The sequence below is a fragment of the Miscanthus floridulus genome, chromosome 4 (assembly GCF_019320115.1).
Source record: "Miscanthus floridulus cultivar M001 chromosome 4, ASM1932011v1, whole genome shotgun sequence".
Classification (NCBI taxonomy): domain Eukaryota; kingdom Viridiplantae; phylum Streptophyta; class Magnoliopsida; order Poales; family Poaceae; genus Miscanthus; species Miscanthus floridulus.
The window spans coordinates 73,971,409-73,990,312 of NC_089583.1; the positions used below are offsets into that span (position 1 = coordinate 73,971,409).

The 18,904-nt window shown below is 46.4% G+C and overlaps 1 protein-coding gene across 10 annotated transcripts in view; it reads right to left on the reverse strand.

Annotated features, from left to right (window-relative positions):
- The window catches only part of LOC136549811 (lysine-specific demethylase JMJ26-like), a 39,544-nt gene that overhangs the window by 15,393 nt on the left and 5,247 nt on the right, over positions 1-18,904 (reverse strand). The window contains exons 11-12 of one of the 10 annotated variants that reach the window (XR_010782047.1): positions 10,710-10,811; positions 220-363 (exon numbers count right to left, since the gene is read on the reverse strand). The exons of 5 other annotated variants lie outside the window; for them this stretch is intronic. Coding sequence is in view for 4 of the 5 variants with exons in the window: in XM_066541219.1 (XP_066397316.1) it covers positions 10,140-10,202 (63 nt within the window). In the remaining variant the exon portion in view is untranslated. Of the gene's footprint in view, positions 1-219; positions 364-10,004; positions 10,203-10,365; positions 10,812-18,689; positions 18,734-18,904 lie in introns of those variants that run through there. 4 more of the 10 variants (XM_066541220.1, XM_066541222.1, XM_066541219.1 and 1 more) reach the window with 4 other exon arrangements.

An 18,904-nucleotide genomic window follows, 5' to 3' on the forward strand; every position in this document is an offset into this window, starting at 1 on the left:
GCGACATACTATGGTTTCATAGAGGAGATATGGGAGCTAGCCTACGGTTCATTGAATGCAGCTCTTTTTCGCTGCCAGTGGGTCCAGCTCGAGGAAATTAACACTGACAGCGAAGGGTTTACTACCGTTGATCTCACTAAGACCGCATATAGAGATGACCCCATCGTCCTTGCAAGAGATGTTATGCAAGTCTTCTATGCAAGGGACAACAAGACAAAAGGAAGGCTAAAAGTAGTCCTAGAAGGGAAAAGGAAGATTGTCGGTGTCAATGGAGTGACGGACGAAGAAGACTACAGGGCTATCAAGAAATACATCCATTCGGAACGAACATACCCCTACCTATCCTTCAAGAGAGTGACGAACCTGCTTACATACGAATTGATCACGATCAGGCCCTCATTGTTGATGCAGATAAAGATAGTTAGATTATTGTTAACTATGCAATCATTATGCAGACGTTGTATCAGTAATTCGCACTAAATATTTAATTTATATTTTATGCGCATCTCTATAATTTAATTATTGACTATGTAATCAAATATTAAGATGGTGTTCACAAACACTATTATTTGATAATTATATACCATTAATTAATTATCATAGAATTAAATAATCAAGACACAATTTTTTGTGTTATTTTAGAATATAAACTAACTGCATTATTTCTATTAATAAATAAATAAAGAAAAGCAAACTAACCTGAACTCCCTATCCTAGCTCAACAGTTAAGGCCGCACACTCTATACTCTGAGACCCACGCTCGAATCCTAGGTGGGCCAAACTTTTTAAATTTTGCATTTATTATTTAGTAGTGCATTACGATAGGATAAAAGAAAAAAAATAAAACCATTCTAACCGAACTCCCTATCCTAACTCAGCGGTTAAGGCCACGCACTCTCGACCCCGCGACCCACGTTCGAATCTCAGGTGGACCAAACTTTTTATATTTTTTACAAAAAGGCTGTGATAACAGGCTCCAAACCGACAATGTTTTTTTTATATTTTTTACTAAAAGATTACGGCATGATCCTTCACTGTCGGTTTTGGTTTTAAAACCGGCAGTGATAGCTTCTATCACAATCGGTTGATCAAACCAACACAGAAGGCCCAATTCACTATCGGTTTTTAAACTAAAACCGATAGTGATGTGTAGATGCTCCTCACATGCCAACAGTGCTCCCATGACCACAACAGTTGGAACACTGCTCCCACCTATCCCCAACAACTTTAGTTCAGAAATAAAAATGTACCACGACTGCTAGACCCTATAAAATGGCCCTTGGCCAGGAGCTAGCCTCTCCATGCATGTTTGTTTCAGCCAGGCCTTATCAGCCATGATATAATGTTTTCCTCTCACAACAAACTACATATATCATTATGCATCGTAGTCCACCAAAATGGTGCACACATGAGGTACTAGAAGAATGCTACTGAAGATAGAGCAACCTCGAAGATTAGAGATGCCACGAGGTTCACAGAGCCATCCACTGTGGTGCACTCTGGACTGTATGTCCAGAGAAACCTGGTGTGCTCTCGGCAATTTTCTGTCCCGGAGCAGCATTGGTTCATCGGTGTGATGCCGAGCTGAATCCGATGCGCTCTGGACTATACCGAGAAAAAGGCCATGTATAGCAGAGGCACGGATTCATCGATGCCACCTTATCATCTCCAACCGGTATAGCTCGTAGACCACCTCGGTGCTGTTGTTTGACCTTAGTTGGTGCTAGAAGAATGCAACTGAGGTGGTTAACTTATAATATGTTGATGCACATTGATGGTAACATTGACCAGTACACAAATAGGTCTTTGTTATCGTATATGAAATTTTAGTGTAAGATCTTTGTTATCATATATGTAACTTATTTATATTTTTTGTAATTTTTTGATGTATTTCATTACTATCTAAATAAATATATCGTTGTTAAAACTTTTCTACTGTAGTATCTAAATAAATATATCCTTTACATATATGCACCTTCACTATCGGTTCTATTTAGAAACCGACAGTGATAGTAAATTTCACTGTCGGTTCTATTTAAAAACCGGCAGTGATGTCCATGCCCCCTATATAAAACAAACTGCCGGCCACATACATCTATCCCACCCACCTATGAACTCTCTCAGTCTCATTTCTCACATTTCACTCTCACTTCTCAAGATATCCACTCTCTCTACGTGATTTGGTCATGGCTCCTGCATTTTTCAATGGTATTGATATGTTGTCTTCTCTAATATTCTATCTATATTCATTTGATCTATATTTATATTCATGTTTCTTCACATTCTATATTTATATATATTCTTATTCTTTGCATTCGATCTATATTTAATTATGTTGCCACATTTGACTTGGATGAATTTTTTGTGCATATATTTTATGTTCATATTTTTTTTGCATTTTATCGATCAGGTGGTATGAACAACGGACCTCCCCCACCACAAGAACCAGGTTTCCACCCTGGCGATGAGTCATTCGCTCCTAATGTGGCCATTCCACGATTCTCTATTCCAGCTATTGTATGAAATATTTTCCAACATCTTTTGTTTTTTTATGCTAACAAATAAGTGTAATTAGTTTAATAGCATTGTTGCATGCATATATGTCGCAGACTATATCTCCAATAGATTGGCTGCGAACAACACTTAGCTGGTTCTTTATCTTGAATATCGTCGAGAACACGACATCTAATGCAAGTGGTCGGCTATGGACGTGTGAACTTAGTTTTTCCATCCCTGTGAGGGGTTCAAATCATCGGAACCATATCCACAGGACGGGAATACAGAGCCCGGACGTGATAAGCGCCTAATTAAGTGTCGTGCGCATCTGTTTAGAGGCACTTCAACATATTTGCTATGATGTGCCTAATTTCTCACACTTCAAGGCACTTGCTTTGAATGCTGGTGATATCCCCATCCCACAAGCAAGCGAATCGTTTGCGAGCTACAACCATGCGGATGTGGTAAAATGATCACTTATACCTGAGTCGTGGTTATTTGTTGTTTATTATTGTAATAACATTCTCTAATTTTTTTCTTTTTCTCCGCATGCAGATTGCGCTCCAGGACCTTACCTATGCTACATGTGGCTTGTGGACCATTTTAGACCAAGCTACGGAGCAACTTAGGTACGATTGAGACCTCTACAATGGAAACCTCGACCAGCTCACTATAGAAGGACACTAGTACTGCATAAGGATTACTAACAGGGACATTGGTCGTTCAGTGGATTAAATCTATGGCCGACCATTCTTTTAGTATTGTGAGGCACGAGAGAGTGCACTCATACGGGCATTGGACTTCATCGATACAAGTGGATACATAAACTGTGAAATCAATTACCATATATGGCTACAGAGGCATGTTAGTGTGCGTGGCCCGATCGATCCCCGCAGTGATTCCGATAGTAATTAATATTTATTTAGCTAGGTTTTCAAGGTTGTAGTTTAATTGGGTTCTAATTTTAATATGTACGGCTTTGTGTGTTTAATTATTGTTTTAATTCGTGTAACATTTATTGGGCAACTAGAAATATACATTTCGGTGTTGTATTGGTCTCAAAATTATTCTCAGGCTTACACGTGCCACGTGTGAAGGAAACACCAAGTTTAGGATTTTTCGGAGATGGTTTGCTACTTTCTGAGGTTTAATTGAATTTCCGTGTGATGACACCGTTTAATTATAGGTTGAACTAAGTCTACCCACAAAAAAATCTAGAATGGTGCTAAACTTTTACACAGGCTCTAATGTGCCCTAGGGATAAGAATTTTATGGATGTGGATGAAAAAATCTATTGGGTCCAAGATGAAATTCACCCTCGTTTGTCTTATTCGGCATAGAGAAAAATATAATAAATAAAAAAGATCAGAAAAACCTCAGATCCTATGTAGGGTCTTAATTTGGGTCTACATGCTTTTCAAAAAAAATTCAAGTCACTTCGACATAGGCGGAGTATACATGCTTCACGGAGGTACACGTGCCCTTTCATCGAACCATGACTATACACATAGGTTATCAAGGTTTCTGTAGTTCATAGGTATTCCGATGTCGTATTCGTCTCAAACTTTTTCTTAGGCTTGCACGTGCCACGGGTGAAGGAAACACCAAGTTTGGGATTTTCCGAAGATGGTTTGCTACTTTATGAGGTTTAATTGAATTTTCGCGCGATGACACCGATTAATTATAGGTTGAACTGAGTCTACTCACGAAAAGATCCAGAATGATGCCAAACTTTTACATAGTCTCTAATGTGCCCTAGGGATAATAATTTTGTGGAGGTGGATGAAAAAATCTATTGGGTCCAAAATGAAATTCACACTCTTTTGTCTCATTCAGCACACAGAAAAATATAATAAATAAAAAAGCTGATCAGAAAAACCTAAGATCCTGTGTGGGGTCTTAATTTGGGTGTACATGCTTGTCAAAAAATTTCAAGCCATTTCAACATAGGTGGAGTATACATGCTTCACAGAGGTACATGCGCCCTTTCATCGAACCATGACTATACACATAGGTTATCAAGGTTTCTGTGGTTCATACGTATTCCGGTGTCGTATTGGCCTCAAACTTTTTCTTAGACTTGCACATGCCACGTGTGAAGGAAACACCTAATTTGGGATTTTCCAAAGATGATTTGTTACTTTCTAAAGTTTAATTGAATTTCCGCGCGACGGCACCGATTAATTATAGGTTGAACTGAGTCTACCCACGAAAAGATCCAGAATGGTGCCAAACTTTTACATAGGCTCTAATGTACTCTAGGGATAAGAATTTTATCAAGGTGGATGAAAAAATCTATTGGGTCCAAGATGAAATTCACCCTCTTTTGTCTCATTCAGCACACAGAAAAATATAATAAATAAAAAAATTGATCAGAAAAACCTAAGATCCTGTGTGGGATCTTAATTTGGGTGTACAAGCTTGCCAAAAAATTTCAAGCCATTTTGACATAAGAATACACATGCTTCTATTTATTCAGTATATAAAAGAAATTTTTTTAATATATATAAACATCATTGTCGGTTTCAAAAAACCGGCATTGATGAGAATAAACCGACAGTGATAGTGGTTATCACTGTTGGTTTATTTTGAAAACCGACAGTGATATATAAAAATTAAAAAAAATTGGGTCGTCTAGGACTCGAACACGGGTCTCGGGGGCTAAGTTGAGGGGTCTTAATCGTTCCGCCAGTAGGAGTTCAAAAGAAAACAAAAACTTATCCTATTTAACACCTAAGTTAACACCTAACTGCTACACAACATCACTGCCGGTTTGGAGAATGACCCGATAGTGATGTACCCCATCACTGTCGGTTTACAAGCAAAACCGACAGTGATGAGCTATTTTCGAAAATAAATTAATAATTTATAAAATAGAACAAAAAAAATTGGGCCACCTGGGACTCGAACACGGGTCTCGGAGGCTAAGTTGAGGGGTCTTAGCCGTTGCGCCAGTAGAAGGAGTTCGAAAGAAAACGAAAACTTATCCTACTTAACACCTAACTGCTACAACACATCACTGCTGGTTTGGGGAGTGACCCGACAGTGATGTGCCCCATCACTGTCGGTTTACAAGCAGAACCGACAGTGATGAGCTACTGCTATAAAAGTGGTGCGGGTTGAAATTATCCCAATTCATTTCAACTACATGCCAACCCTCCCCCCGCGCCTCGAAGCACCACCCCACGTCGGAGCACCGAACCGCGCCGTCCACCGCCCCACGCCAGAGCACCGCCCCATGCCATCCACCGCCCTAAGCCAGCGCACCACGTCGTCCGTGCCAAGCCAGAGCACCACGCTGTCCGGAGCACCGCGTCGTCTGTCCCACCGCCGAGGCCTTCAGAAGCGTGCAGACAGCTGCTTTCCCACTCCCACGGTGAGTGCGTGGCTCACTGCCCACTACGTGTTTGATGAAATGTCCCACATCTGCTTACTTGAATCAGTTTGATCATGCAGTGTGTGTTGTCATATAGTTTGATCATGCAGCTGTGAATGCTAGAACCTAGGTTTGCCACACAGTGTGTGCTATCTGTTTCTTTGTGTTTCTGGATGCATTGCTAGTAAGTAGTACATTGTTACTTAGCAGCACGTTGCTCAGCTCTATTCATCAGTATACTGATAAGAACAAAAGTGTAATTTTATTTTTAGTTACCAGGATAAACATAGCAGGGACTCGTAATACTTGACAGAAATTGCTCTCTAAACGTTAATGGTAGTTTGTTTTCGGAGTACTTGCATTATCTCTGTGAAACAAACTTATATTTTCTCTGTGAAACCATCTTGTGCATCATTAGAGCTTGGCCGGATACATATGTGAAACCAATGGCTGGCCTCACCTCGTAGCTTACAATTGCAATTGCGCTCCCATCAGACAGATACTCAATGTTTTTGAAACTGTACCACCGATGCTCAATGTTTTTGGATGTGAGAATGGAGTATATATACTTTAGACCTATAGAACTAATATATGTCCAAACTTGTCATGGAATTCTCCATGCTATCAGCATAAAGATGCATAATTATTAACTTATGCAAGATTACAAGTAATACATAGTTATGTAGCCTTGTGCATTAAACTGAGAATATTTTCCAACAATCCTATCTTATTATGAGTTTTTGCATGTCACTTTCCTGGGATAGTATGAGATGCCTATTTGCCCCTACCAACCATGTAAGTTTTAGATCAAAGTATCACTAATTTGGAAAGATGCTTACCTGCACTAATACTTGTGAAAGAACCTCACGCCGATGATTGGGGGATTTATAGTGAGACTGAAGACTCTGAGACATCTCAAGGAGTATATCCAAAAGTCTTAAATTGGCTCTCTAAATCATCATTTGGTTTTTAACGAATAAAAAATATTCTTTATATCTTTCCTACATCTAACAACTATTACTAAGACACGTGAATAGTTGTTTTCCAAACACTCCTATCTATGCAATAGTTGTGTGTTATTCGTAAATATATTAAATTTTATAAGAATACATCATGTTTGAGTGACAACCTAATTTACTTAAATGTATAGGCAACCATGGCATGGTATGTAGTGCATGTTGGTCACATGCCTGGGATTTATCGAACCTAGGAAGATTGCTATGCTCAAGTCAATCGCTGCCCTGATAATTTGCACAAAAAATACAACACAGAAGCTGAAGCTTTGAGGGCCTACTATAGTCATCTGGCCTACCTTGCAAACCATGGGCAACCGGCCTACTATGGTCCAATAAATGCAAACCATGGTCATCCGTTGGCACTGAAGATCAAAGAGAAGCCACCCGCCGAAGATGTGAAGATTAGAAGAAATGCTCCTTAGTCTTGGAAAGATATCATGCTTTTATTTATGGCTATGGTCATCGCTTTTCTTATTTGGAAGTTGATGTAGACTTAGCTTTGTAGAACAGTAGATGGACTTTGTTGTATATGGTCAATCAAACAATGAATTTGTTCTAGGTGAACATATGCTATTATTTGACTTTGTTGTATGTGGACTTATTATTAGACTTTGCATTAAACATATTATACATATATATATGAACATATGCTATTAGTAGTTGTCCGCGACCAAAACTAATCATGATCGTGTCACAGCCATGACTCATCGTCGCCTGTTACCCTGTCGCCGAAGAACAGATCGGCAACAAGAAGCGGCTGATATCGTTGGGACGGGAGAGCCGCATGATCCGACAAACGGTGACGGTGTCAATCAGGTTAGTGAAAACGAGCAGTCATGGACCCCGTCTGGCCTGCTCGATCTAGGTCAAAATGACCAAGATGGCCAGGTAACTTTGGTATCATGTGACTATGTAGCCACACACGCTAATCAATTGAGAGGGTCATAGCTTACTTGGTGTCTCTAGCAGGAGCCTCCGTCGGCCGAGGAGCCAAAAGGTTCGGGTAGCAAGAAGGTCAGATCCAAGTGAGGCATGTCAAAGATTCCTGTTAGTAGGAATACACACTGGCACATTACTAAGTTCGATGAATTCGGAGATCCACTCTCACCACCTATAGCTTTGACCAAATACAAGACTATCCTCGGGTTACTTGTTAGGGACTTCATCCCAATTAGGTACAGGAAGTGGATTGGGAAAGATGATGACCCGTGGAGGATTCCCGAAAGTGAGAAGGATTACATATGAGATGTCAAGATCCCAGAGTATTTTACTTTCCCAACCGAGTATGACAGGGAGTTAGTCAAGAAAAAAGCAAAAGAAATCATGGGGACATGCTTCAAGAATTTCAAGAGGACATTGTACAAGAATTTTGTTCCCCAAAATAAAGAGCCAGATTTTGATGGTGGACAGTTTAGCAAGCAAAAGGACTTCTGGTAGGATTTCAAGGAATACAGGTTATCCGAGGAGTATTTAGCACTGAGCAAGAAGAATAAGGAGAACTCGCAGAAAGCGACAAATCCTCATCATCTCGGCTCTCGTAGCTACGCCAAAAAGATGCCAGAATTTGAAGCAGAACTTCAAAAGATGAATTGCCTTGCTGAGAAAGGCGTTTAGGTTCAGACAGCCGATTGGGAGCCCAAATCGGTATTATACTATATGGGAAGGAATGTACGGCACGCCGAGGATGGGAGCTTTAGCTCCACAAATGAACTCATGAGCGAACTCATCCAGAGGATCTCCTAGGTAACTGAGGAGGTGAGGCAAGGGACTCGCACTTCTAATAGGGAGAAAGACATGCTCACCCAAGCACTCGGAACCAAGGAGCACCCTGGTAGCACTAGAGGAACCGATGTTGTTCCTTGGAAACTAGCATTCCCCTAAGAATCTAACATTTACCGGAGCCGCTCGAGGGGTAGAGCGGAACAGGAGGCAGAGTATTTGAGGCGACTAAAAGAGATGGAAGACAGAATAGAAGCATGGATTGAGGCAACTGTTGAAGCGCGAGTCAAGCAAATTTTGTTGTCCAAGGGGTAAGGAGTATCACAAAACCCTACTCCTACTGCCTTTAGCCCACAGTTTAGGGGTCGCAGCAGCTGTGGATCGACCCCGCTCGATAAAGAAGAGGCGAATGTGCCTCATCCGGTGGACGGCATCACTGAACCCATCAATGTCAAGTTGTACATCCGTCAAGAATGGACAAAGGACAAGGTGGCGCTTGGCTAGGCCTGGCCTGCGGGAGACGGGACAATTAATGGCCGCCTAATTCCATAGGGGTACACTCACATCACCATTAACAGAATACTTAATAAGAAGTTTAACAAGATACCCATTGAGTACCTCGTAGCGAAAGACAGGCAGAAACTTGGTCAAAACAAGGGCTCTCAAGTGGCCTGGCGCAAGCGCTTCATTAAGCATGACCATCAATTGTCCTCTGATGATGAGGATGACTGCGAGTCTTCGCCCACCCGCGATGATCACTCACCATCTCCCAACAGAGATCACTCCCCTCCTCATCCAGAGCCATCACCCCCGAGAAGACAGAGGTCTCCTTCTATTCCTCCTTGTCCGACTCCATCTTCATCAACCCCAAGAAAAGAGACTCCTCCTCCATCTTCATCAGCGTCGAGAAAACAGAATTCTCGTCGTCATCCTCCTCCTCCTCTACCTCAGCCCAAAACAAGATCAAGAACATCCTCGCAGTCACAGAAAAGGTCCTTGGATTCGGTCGCTAATGCTCCCAAAGTGGACCAACAGAAAAGAAAAAGGTCGTTCAATGGTAGCGTTACCACCTTGATGAAAGAAAAATTTACAACACACATCTCGAAGGAAGATTGTGTTAGTTTCTTCAATCTCTGTGCCTCACTACCTTCGTTTTTGTAGAAGTCCGAATTCGAAAGGCAAACACAGAATAAATACGCTACAACAAAAGATGAAGAAATACATAATAAAGATTTAAGGAACATACAGAAGTACGTCGAAGACAACCCAGGATTAACCATGAAAGAGGTCGTGGCCATCTATTATGATGTACAAGGGACGACAACACCGGCAATAAAGTATGAAAGGGACAATTTTTTGGTTCCCGATCATGAGTATAAAAATCTGATAACATATATGTGCCAGTTACATGAATATAACATTGCTCAAGCAACAGCGACGGACAGCTTTAGTTTTGAGGTTATTATCCGTTTGCCACATGTTTTTCATTATCCTAAAGAAGAGAAGTTCGATGTTGAGTGGGAGTGCTTGTTCTAGCTATACCAGAAACGCTCTCTCGATATTCCAATGTTGACGTTGTGGACTATGTAAGTACCCTACACACACGATATTACAATTAACTACTCTCTCGAGACACAAATTGTTAACTTTTGAGCACTTCCCATGATTTTTATGTAGGTGTATAGCAAAATTTTATATTCTAAAAAGCAAATAGGATTACATAGGCTTCTTGGACCCCTTGCGAGTCAATGAGAAGACACGTCTAGGCCTCCATAGATGTGACGTGGAAGACCTGAAATAGAGACCGATTGCTGTTTTCGACGAATTCACGATGAAGAACAAAACCCACATACTTCTAGCCTACAACTACGAGTATGTGTTTTCGGCTTTTAATTTTATTCTTCTTTTTTTGTTAAGATTATTCGATAATTAGGATTTTGTGATTGCAACAACCATTTCGTCTTCATTTGTGTTAATCTTGCCAAAAATCTGATCGAGGTGTGGGACTCGAAGAAAAAACAATTTCATCATCTGGAAGCACCGGTGGCAGTGCTGAATTAGTAAGCGATCATAATAACATATTATTTTCTAATCACACATACCGCTTTCTAATGTTTCTCCTTTTAATGTTGCTCAGTGTCCGAAGAAGATATATCGGTGGGAAGCCGGTCTCATTCAAGGTTGTCGAAATGGAGGGGAAGTACCTATCACAGCCGGCGGAAAACAATGAATGCGGGTTTTATGTAATGTGGGCAATGCTTCGCTACATCGGCGGAAAATCGAAAGAAGCCGATAAGTTGGTGTGTATAATCCCCATTTCATTTATGTCTGTTAATAATTCAACAAAATGATTTACTGTTCCTCTTTGGATATCATCTCTTTTGAACGACAGCGTAAGAAATATAACCACAAAAGGCTGTTAGACATGAAGATCATCGCACTGCAATCGGAGCTGGCAAAATTCATCTTATCCGAGGTATTAGAAAAAGATGGAGTATTTTCCATTGTACAAACCGGCAGTGATGGCACTGCCGGCTCGAGCCATAAACCGGCAGCGTTAGCTTAGCCATCACTGCCGGTTCTTGTCACAAACCGACAGATTCTTACTACAACACTGCCGGTTGAAACACAAACCGTCAGTGTTGTTGGAACTGAGCTCTACCGGGTGGTCTTATGAACTGGCAGTGTTGGTGAAAATAAACACTGCCGGTTGTGTAAAGAACCGACAGTGAAGTTGAAGAACACTGCCGGTTTGTAGGAACCGATAGTGATAACTTACCCTCATCACTGCCGGTATGGTTGTGCCGGTTCAAAATCCGACAGTGATGGGGTATTTTGAACCAGCAGTGATGAGGTATTCTGACGTCGTGGGTGCGGCCGCACCCACGAAAAATCAGAAAAACAATGGTTATATTTAATTTTTCACCATACGCACTCAATAAAAATCTATGTACCTAAAGACTATCGCACCACCCTCAAATTTGTTAGGGCTCCACCCGTATCCCCATGTGTGATTTGACACCCACATCCTAAATCCTGCCACCTCGACCCGTGGGTCTGATTCGCATCCACCGACCCACAGGTGCAGCACCCGCAAGTAACCGCAGGTCTGACTACCATCCCTCGCGAAATCCCAAAAATTACAAGCACAAGTTCGACCACAAGTGCGTACAAACACGACACAATAGACAAAATTTGTTGACCGATGTTCACTCCACAAAGGAAGCTAAGTCTCTACTAATGAGTGCACTACGAGCCCGATCTGTTTCAACTATATCCTCTTCTGAGAACACGTCCGTTGACGTGTGTTTCATTAAGAGGTCAACTCTATCCTCTCAATAAAGGTACCAAGCTTGAGTTGAAATTACTCAAATTCCCCGTAAGGGGGTGTTTGGCGGGGCTCCTGTAAATTGTGTTGACTTATTGAGCATGAAAGGGTCCACATGTAAGTGTGTGAAGAGAATACATAAAAACCAATGCAGTGTCTTAAGCAGAAGGGTAGAAGATATTCAGAAACAAGTAATTGGGTAAGGAGTGTCGATTTGATCTCGTCGCCAGCAACGGATGTGATAGGTGGTATCAGAGACAACTATCCTCGGTGTGGGTACCGGCAGCGTGCCATGGCTGAAATTTTCAGTGCCGTGCGGTGGTAGATGGCGGTGCATCACCGACCTACATATCGGCTTGATTCGGCGTGGGCGATTGGGGATTTTGGATTATCAAAGGCTACCCTCCTCATCGAGGGTGACAGCGGACTGGGAGTTCTTGACGGAACAGGCAGCGGCAAACTCGATGGCACAGGTGGCGATGGTCTCAGATTTCTCAATGGCTTGGTGGCGATGGAGGTGAAGGTGACAGCATCAGCTTCGTTCAGGAATCTATGGACCACCATGGCCCAGGTGCGGCTTGAGCAAGTGGTTTCTAGGATATCGGTTGTGTTTGAGAATGCCTATGAGGTGTTCAAGCAAATGCCCCCACGGCGACACGAGCAAAGCAAATCACGTTCTGGGCTGCAGGGGCATCTTGAGGAGCTGCACAAGGATGAGGAGCTCTGCATGGCCTAAACTTTCGAGTGGTGAGAAAAGCATTCTAGTTGCCTGAGCCGGCTAATGATCATATGTTCTCAAATCAACAACACCCAGTCTCTTCAACTGGGTAGGGGTGTTGCATACGAGTTGTTTGTTGAAATCTCTCTTGAGAAGGTGGCAGCGAAAGCAAAGCATAGAGACAATGTTGTACAAGTGCTTCTTGATGAAATGACTTGTGAGCATTTGGTGTGGGACAACATGTCAACCTTGCTGTGTATGAAGGAATACTGCAGCAGTTAGCATTGGGCAAAGAGTACATGAATGTTCCACTAAAGGTTGGCATAGATTCTAGGGATGGATTGTCCGGTTAAATGCCCAGTGAAATTGTGTGGACTGAGCACATCCTATATAATATTGAGACACATGGTAGTTTACTACAGCAGCAAGCCATAGGCGCAAAGGATTATAGAGAATGAGAAGAAAAATTTGATGGGTGAAGCTTATTGAAGATGACATGGCTCGCTGTTATTGGTAGTTTTCAGTTATTGCAGGAGCGGCATGGATGTTGCAGACCAAATGCTTGAACATATACAGCACAAGCTAGTCGATTTCAAGGCATCGGTGCTGTCCTAGTGTGATGCCATCAAGTTATTTGATGAAATATTTCATGTAGAGGTTGTGTGGGACGAGGAGTCATTGCACTGCTTTGATTTGCATGGTGGTTATCTGCAACAAGTCACTCAATTTGGAGAGTATTTGGTAGATCAAAACAGCAAACAGAAGACCAAGGCAGCCATGGAAGATCATATCATTATTGATAGAGATACTCCCTTTATCTTGGTCCTTTGCATGGATCCAGTGGATGTGATGCCAACAAATTTTGGTGTGCATGAGTGTTAGAATGTAATTATAACAGCCCATATTGGGCGTATGACCCATTGGCCTGTGTACATTGTAACCCTAGCCTATTAGGCTATATAATGAAGGCCACCCCCCCCCCCCCCCCGATTAGGGTGTGCGGTGTTATTCTACATGGTATCACGAGTTCTGGGGGCCTGATCCCGGGCTTTCTCCTTTCCTTTTCCGCTGCCCGTGTGCCCTTCCTCGAGGGCACGCGCCACCACACCACAGGGCTGCCGCCGCCTCTGCCCCGCGCGCCCCTCCAGCCGCTGCCGAGCTAGCCCGCTCCAGCCGCTGCCGCCTCCGCGCGCGATTCATCGCGTCGCTCAGGCCGCGCCGCTCGCTGCTGTCTTCAGCCGCGCGACGCACCTGCAGGCCGCCGCCTCTGCCGCCCGACGCGAGTCGCGCCGCACAGGCCGCTGCCCACCCGCGCCCCTGCTTCTAGCGAACAGGCCGCGCGCGTCGACTTTGTCATGACGTCCTCGACAACTTCCTCTGCTACCTCCGGTGTTCTCGGCTCCGGAACCTCCAGCGCCATGGGGGACGGCATCGCCCCTGCCTTCTACGCCGCCTATGCCGCCGTCAACGTCAAGCAGCACGTCCCGATCGCCCTCAGCCTCGAGCGCCCCAATTACTCCAAGTGGAAGGCGTTCTTCACCGCCCTCTGCGCCAAGTACGGGCTGCTCGGCCACATCGATGGCACGGAGGCTGCGCGCCCGGCTGACCCCACGTGGTCTTAGCCCGACGCTTGCATCCGTGGCTGGATGTACGGCTCCTGCGACGACACCGTCCTCGACCTCGCCATGGAGCCTGATCAAGACGCGCGTGCCCTGTACACCTCCATCGAGGCCCTGTTCCAGGCGAACAAGGAGCCTCGCGCTGTCGTCCTCGGGCAGGAGTTCCACAGCATGCTACAGGGTGATCTCTCGGTCGATGCCTACGCCCAGCAGATGAAGCATACTATTGACGCCCTGCGGGAGGTTGGTCACACCATCTCTCCCGCGCAGCTTGTGCTCAACCTCCTGCGCGGCATCAATCCTCGCTTCGCCACCACCGCCGACATCATCGCCAACACGTCGCCGCTCCCGGACTTCAAGGCTGCCACCAACATGCTCCGTGTCAAGGAGCTTCGCCTCGGCTCCGAGGGCAAGGAGGCTTCGGCATCAGCACTCGTCGCCTCCTCCACCTCCTCTTGCACTTCGCCATCCTGCCGGCCCACTCCCGCGCCATCCAACCGTGGGGGTGGTGGCAAGGGAAAGGGGGGCAAGGGCAAAGGAGGGCGTGGCGGCAACGGCAACAACGGAGGCGGCGGGCGCAACCAGCAGCATGGCGCCCACCAGGGCGCTCCAGGCGGACGTCAGGCTCCTCAGCCGGCCGGTCCTTGGGTCTGCTATAACCCTTGGGCCGTCCAGCAGTGGCCTCCTCAGCAGCAGCAGTGGGGCGCGCCATCCGCGCCTCCTCCACCGCCACCGCCCCCTCCGCAGGCGCACACTGCCTTCGCGCCGGCCCAGTACTCCACCGCGTCGCCAGGGTACGGGTACGGCTCCTGGGACGCGACCAGCCTGATTGCCGCCCTCAATCAAATGGCGGTTCAGGGGTCTTCCCCCTGGGTCATGGACAGCGGAGCGACATCCCACATGTCCTCCAACGACGGTATACTTCTTTCCCGTCTCCCGTCACTACCGTCCTCCATTACGGTTGGTAACGGGCAATCTATTCCTGTCTTTAGTCGTGGCACATCTTCCTTACAAATAGCTGATCGTTCCTTTCATCTTGATAATGTTCTTGTCGCTCCGCAACTCACCCGTAACCTGTTATCTGTTCGACAGCTTACTCGCGACAATAATTGTTCAATTGAGTTTGACGCCTCTGGTTTTTCTGTTAAGGATCTCAAGACCAAGACAGTCCTCCTTCGGTGCAATAGCCATGGGGACCTCTACACCATTCCACATCGCATGCCACCTCGCTGTCACGTCGCTGTCGTCTTCCCGGAGCTGTGGCACTCCCGCCTTGGTCATCCTGCCCCTGCTGTCGTCGCTACTCTAAATAAGCTATCAGCTATCCAGTGTAATAAAGCAGCTCGCCGCATTTGTCATGCTTGCCAGCTCGGTAAACATGCTAGGCTGCCTTTTGCTAGTTCGGTCTCTAGTACATCAGCACCTTTTGAACTTGTTCATTGTGATGTTTGGACCTCTCCAGTTGCGAGTATTTCTGGTTATAAATTTTTTCTTGTGTTAGTTGATGCTTATACACATTATTGCTGGGTGTTCCCTCTTCGTCATAAATCTGAAGTTCATGAACACATTGTTCAATTTGTTGCTTACGCTCACACACAGTTCAGTTTTGTTGTCCGCTGTTTTCAGGCAGATAATGGCACCGAGTTCCTCAACAATGCCACCGCCACCTTCTTGGCTGGCCGCGGCATTCTCCTTCGCACCTCGTGCCCCTACACATCCGCTCCGAATGGCAAGGCTGAGCACATGCTCCGGACTCTGAACAATGGTGTTCGCACGCTTCTGATTCATGCCGCCATGCCTCCATCCTATTGGATCGAAGCTCTCTCCACCGCTGTGTTCCTCACGAACCGGCGGCCATCCTCGTCCAAAAATAACGGTATACCATATCATCTCCTCCACCACAAGATGCCAGACTACTCCATCCTCAGGGTTTTTGGCTGCCTATGCTACCCCAACCTTAGTGCCACGACTCGCCACAAATTGTCTCCTCGCTCCACAGCATGTGTCTTCCTCGGTTACCCTCCATCACAGAAGGGTTACCGGTGTCTTGACCTCTCCACTCGCAAGATCATCATCTCGCGACACGTCGTTTTTGATGAGACTCACTTTCCGTTTGCGGCCTCCAAGCCTCGACCGGATTCTCTTGATTTTTTGTTACAGGACTTACTTCCCGCGCCTGCCCCGTCTACCTCAGACGTTCGGCACTCGCGGACCTCAGTGGCACCTGCCTCGTCTGGCTCAGACGACGCTGGAGATGCCGGCGATCCTGTCGGACTCGACCCTGCCATCCTGTGGCATGGCGCTGCTCACCGGCTGCCCTCGGCTCCTCGACAGGCTGCGGCTCTAGCACCTCCTCCGCCAGCAGGTGTTGTCGCCCCTGCCCCTGCCCGGCAGCGGTTCGGCATCCACTACAGTCGTCGTTTAGCTCCGCTGCCGGCTCCACAGCCTCCGCCGCCGGCGGCACCTTCGGCCACACTGCAGCAGGCAGTGCTGCCCCAGGCTCCAGCACCGCAGGAGCCTCCTACACGGGCGACTCGTTCCCAGACGGGTTCCCTGCCGCCGCCCATGCAGCGGTACGGCTTCACCGCAGCGGCCTCCAGTCTGGCTTCTCCGTTGCTAGGCAACTCTCGCGCCGCGCTCGCCGATGCGAATTGGCGTGCGGCGATGGCTGAAGAATACAAGGCGCTCATGGACAATGGCACCTGGCGTCTCGTTCCTCGACCGCCTCGAGCCAACGTCATCACCGGCAAGTGGGTCTTCAAGCACAAGTATCATGCTGATGGCTCTCTGACTCGTCATAAAGCCAGATGGGTCGTTCGTGGGTTCTCGCAGCAGTACAGCATTGACTACGACGAGACGTTCAGTCCGGTTGTCAAACCGGCCACCATCCGGGTCGTCCTCAGCATTGCCGCCTCTCGTTCCTGGCCGATCCATCAGCTGGACGTGAAGAACGCCTTCCTCCACGGCCATTTGAACGAGACGGTCTACTGTCAGCAGCCGCCCGGCTTCGTCGACCCAGCAGCTCCCGACCATGTTTGCCTCCTGCAAAAGTCCTTGTACGGACTCAAGCAGGCGCCCAGGGCGTGGCACCAGCGGTTCTCCGGTTTCATCCGGCGGTCCGGCTTCACAGCTTCGGCCTTCGATACGTCCCTCTTTGTTTACACAGTGGGATCTGACATCGCCTACTTGCTACTTTACGTCGACGACATCGTCCTGACAGCCTCATCGACCTCACTTCTTCGACGCCTCACCGAGCTTCTTCACTCCGAGTTCGCCATGACAGATCTCGGGGATCTTCATCACTTCCTCGGGATCTCTGTCACGCGTTCTGCTGATGGCCTCTTCCTGTCTCAGCGCCAGTACGCTGTGGACCTGCTCCAGCGCGCCAGCATGGCTGAGTGTCACTCTACGGCGACTCCTGTTGACACTCAGGCCAAGCTCTCAGCTATGGACGGCGCTCCGGTGGCGGATGTCACTCAGTACCGCAGCCTCGCCGGTGCTCTACAGTACCTCACGCTGACTCGTCCGGACCTTGCCTATGCAGTTCAGCAGGTTTGCCTCTTCATGCACGACCCGCGAGAGCCTCATCTTGCGATGCTCAAGTGTGTCCCGCGGTATGTCAAAGGCGCCCTGTCCACCGGGCTTCACATCGGCACAGGCAGCATCACAAGCTTGACTGCCTACTCTGATGCTGATTGGGCTGGCTGTCCCGACTCTCGGCGCTCCACTTCAGGGTACTGTGTCTTCCTCGGCGACAATTTAGTCTCTTGGTCCTCTAAACGACAGACTACGGTCTCTCGTTCGAGTGCGGAGGCTGAGTATCGTGCTGTTGCACACGCTGTGGCTGAGACTTGTTGGCTTCGTCAGTTACTTCAGGAGCTCCACGCACCCATCTCTTCGGCGACGATCGTCTACTGCGACAATGTTAGTGCTGTCTACATGACCGCCAATCCAGTTCATCATCATCGCACGAAGCATATTGAGATAGATATTCACTTCGTCCGTGAGAATGTTGCTTTGGGACAGGTTCGGGTGCTCCATGTTCCATCATCTCATCAGTTCGCGGACATTATGACCAAAGGGTTACCTGTACAGTTGTTCACTGACTTTAGGTCCAGTCTTTGTGTTCGTGACACTCCCGCTTAGACTGAGGGAGGGTGTTAGAATGTAATTATAACAGCCCATATTGGGCGTATGGCCCATTGGCATGTGTACATTGTAACCCTAGCCTATTAGGCTATATAATGAAGGCCACCCCCCCCCTGATTAGGGTGTGCGGTGTTATTCTACAATGAGGAACTGACACCTCCAATTCTGACATATGACAGTTTATGCAGTAATAAGCCTTTGGTAAAGCATATCTGGATGATGAGAAGAACAAGCTAATTGTTCGGCTAGGTGATGATAAGGTGCTTACTCATGTCGGTGATTCATCACAATATCCGGAGGTTGGTATGGTTGCTGCAAATCATGGGTTCAATAAGTTACTGAAAGAAGTTGGTGCTGGTTTTGGCATTGATGTTGCGCTCTGCTGAGTCTGGCAGCTCACTTCTCCCCACAAATATCTTAACCAACACAGTACGGATAATTTCGTCCTTGTATTTTATGAAGCATGTGCTGGCCAGGAGATAA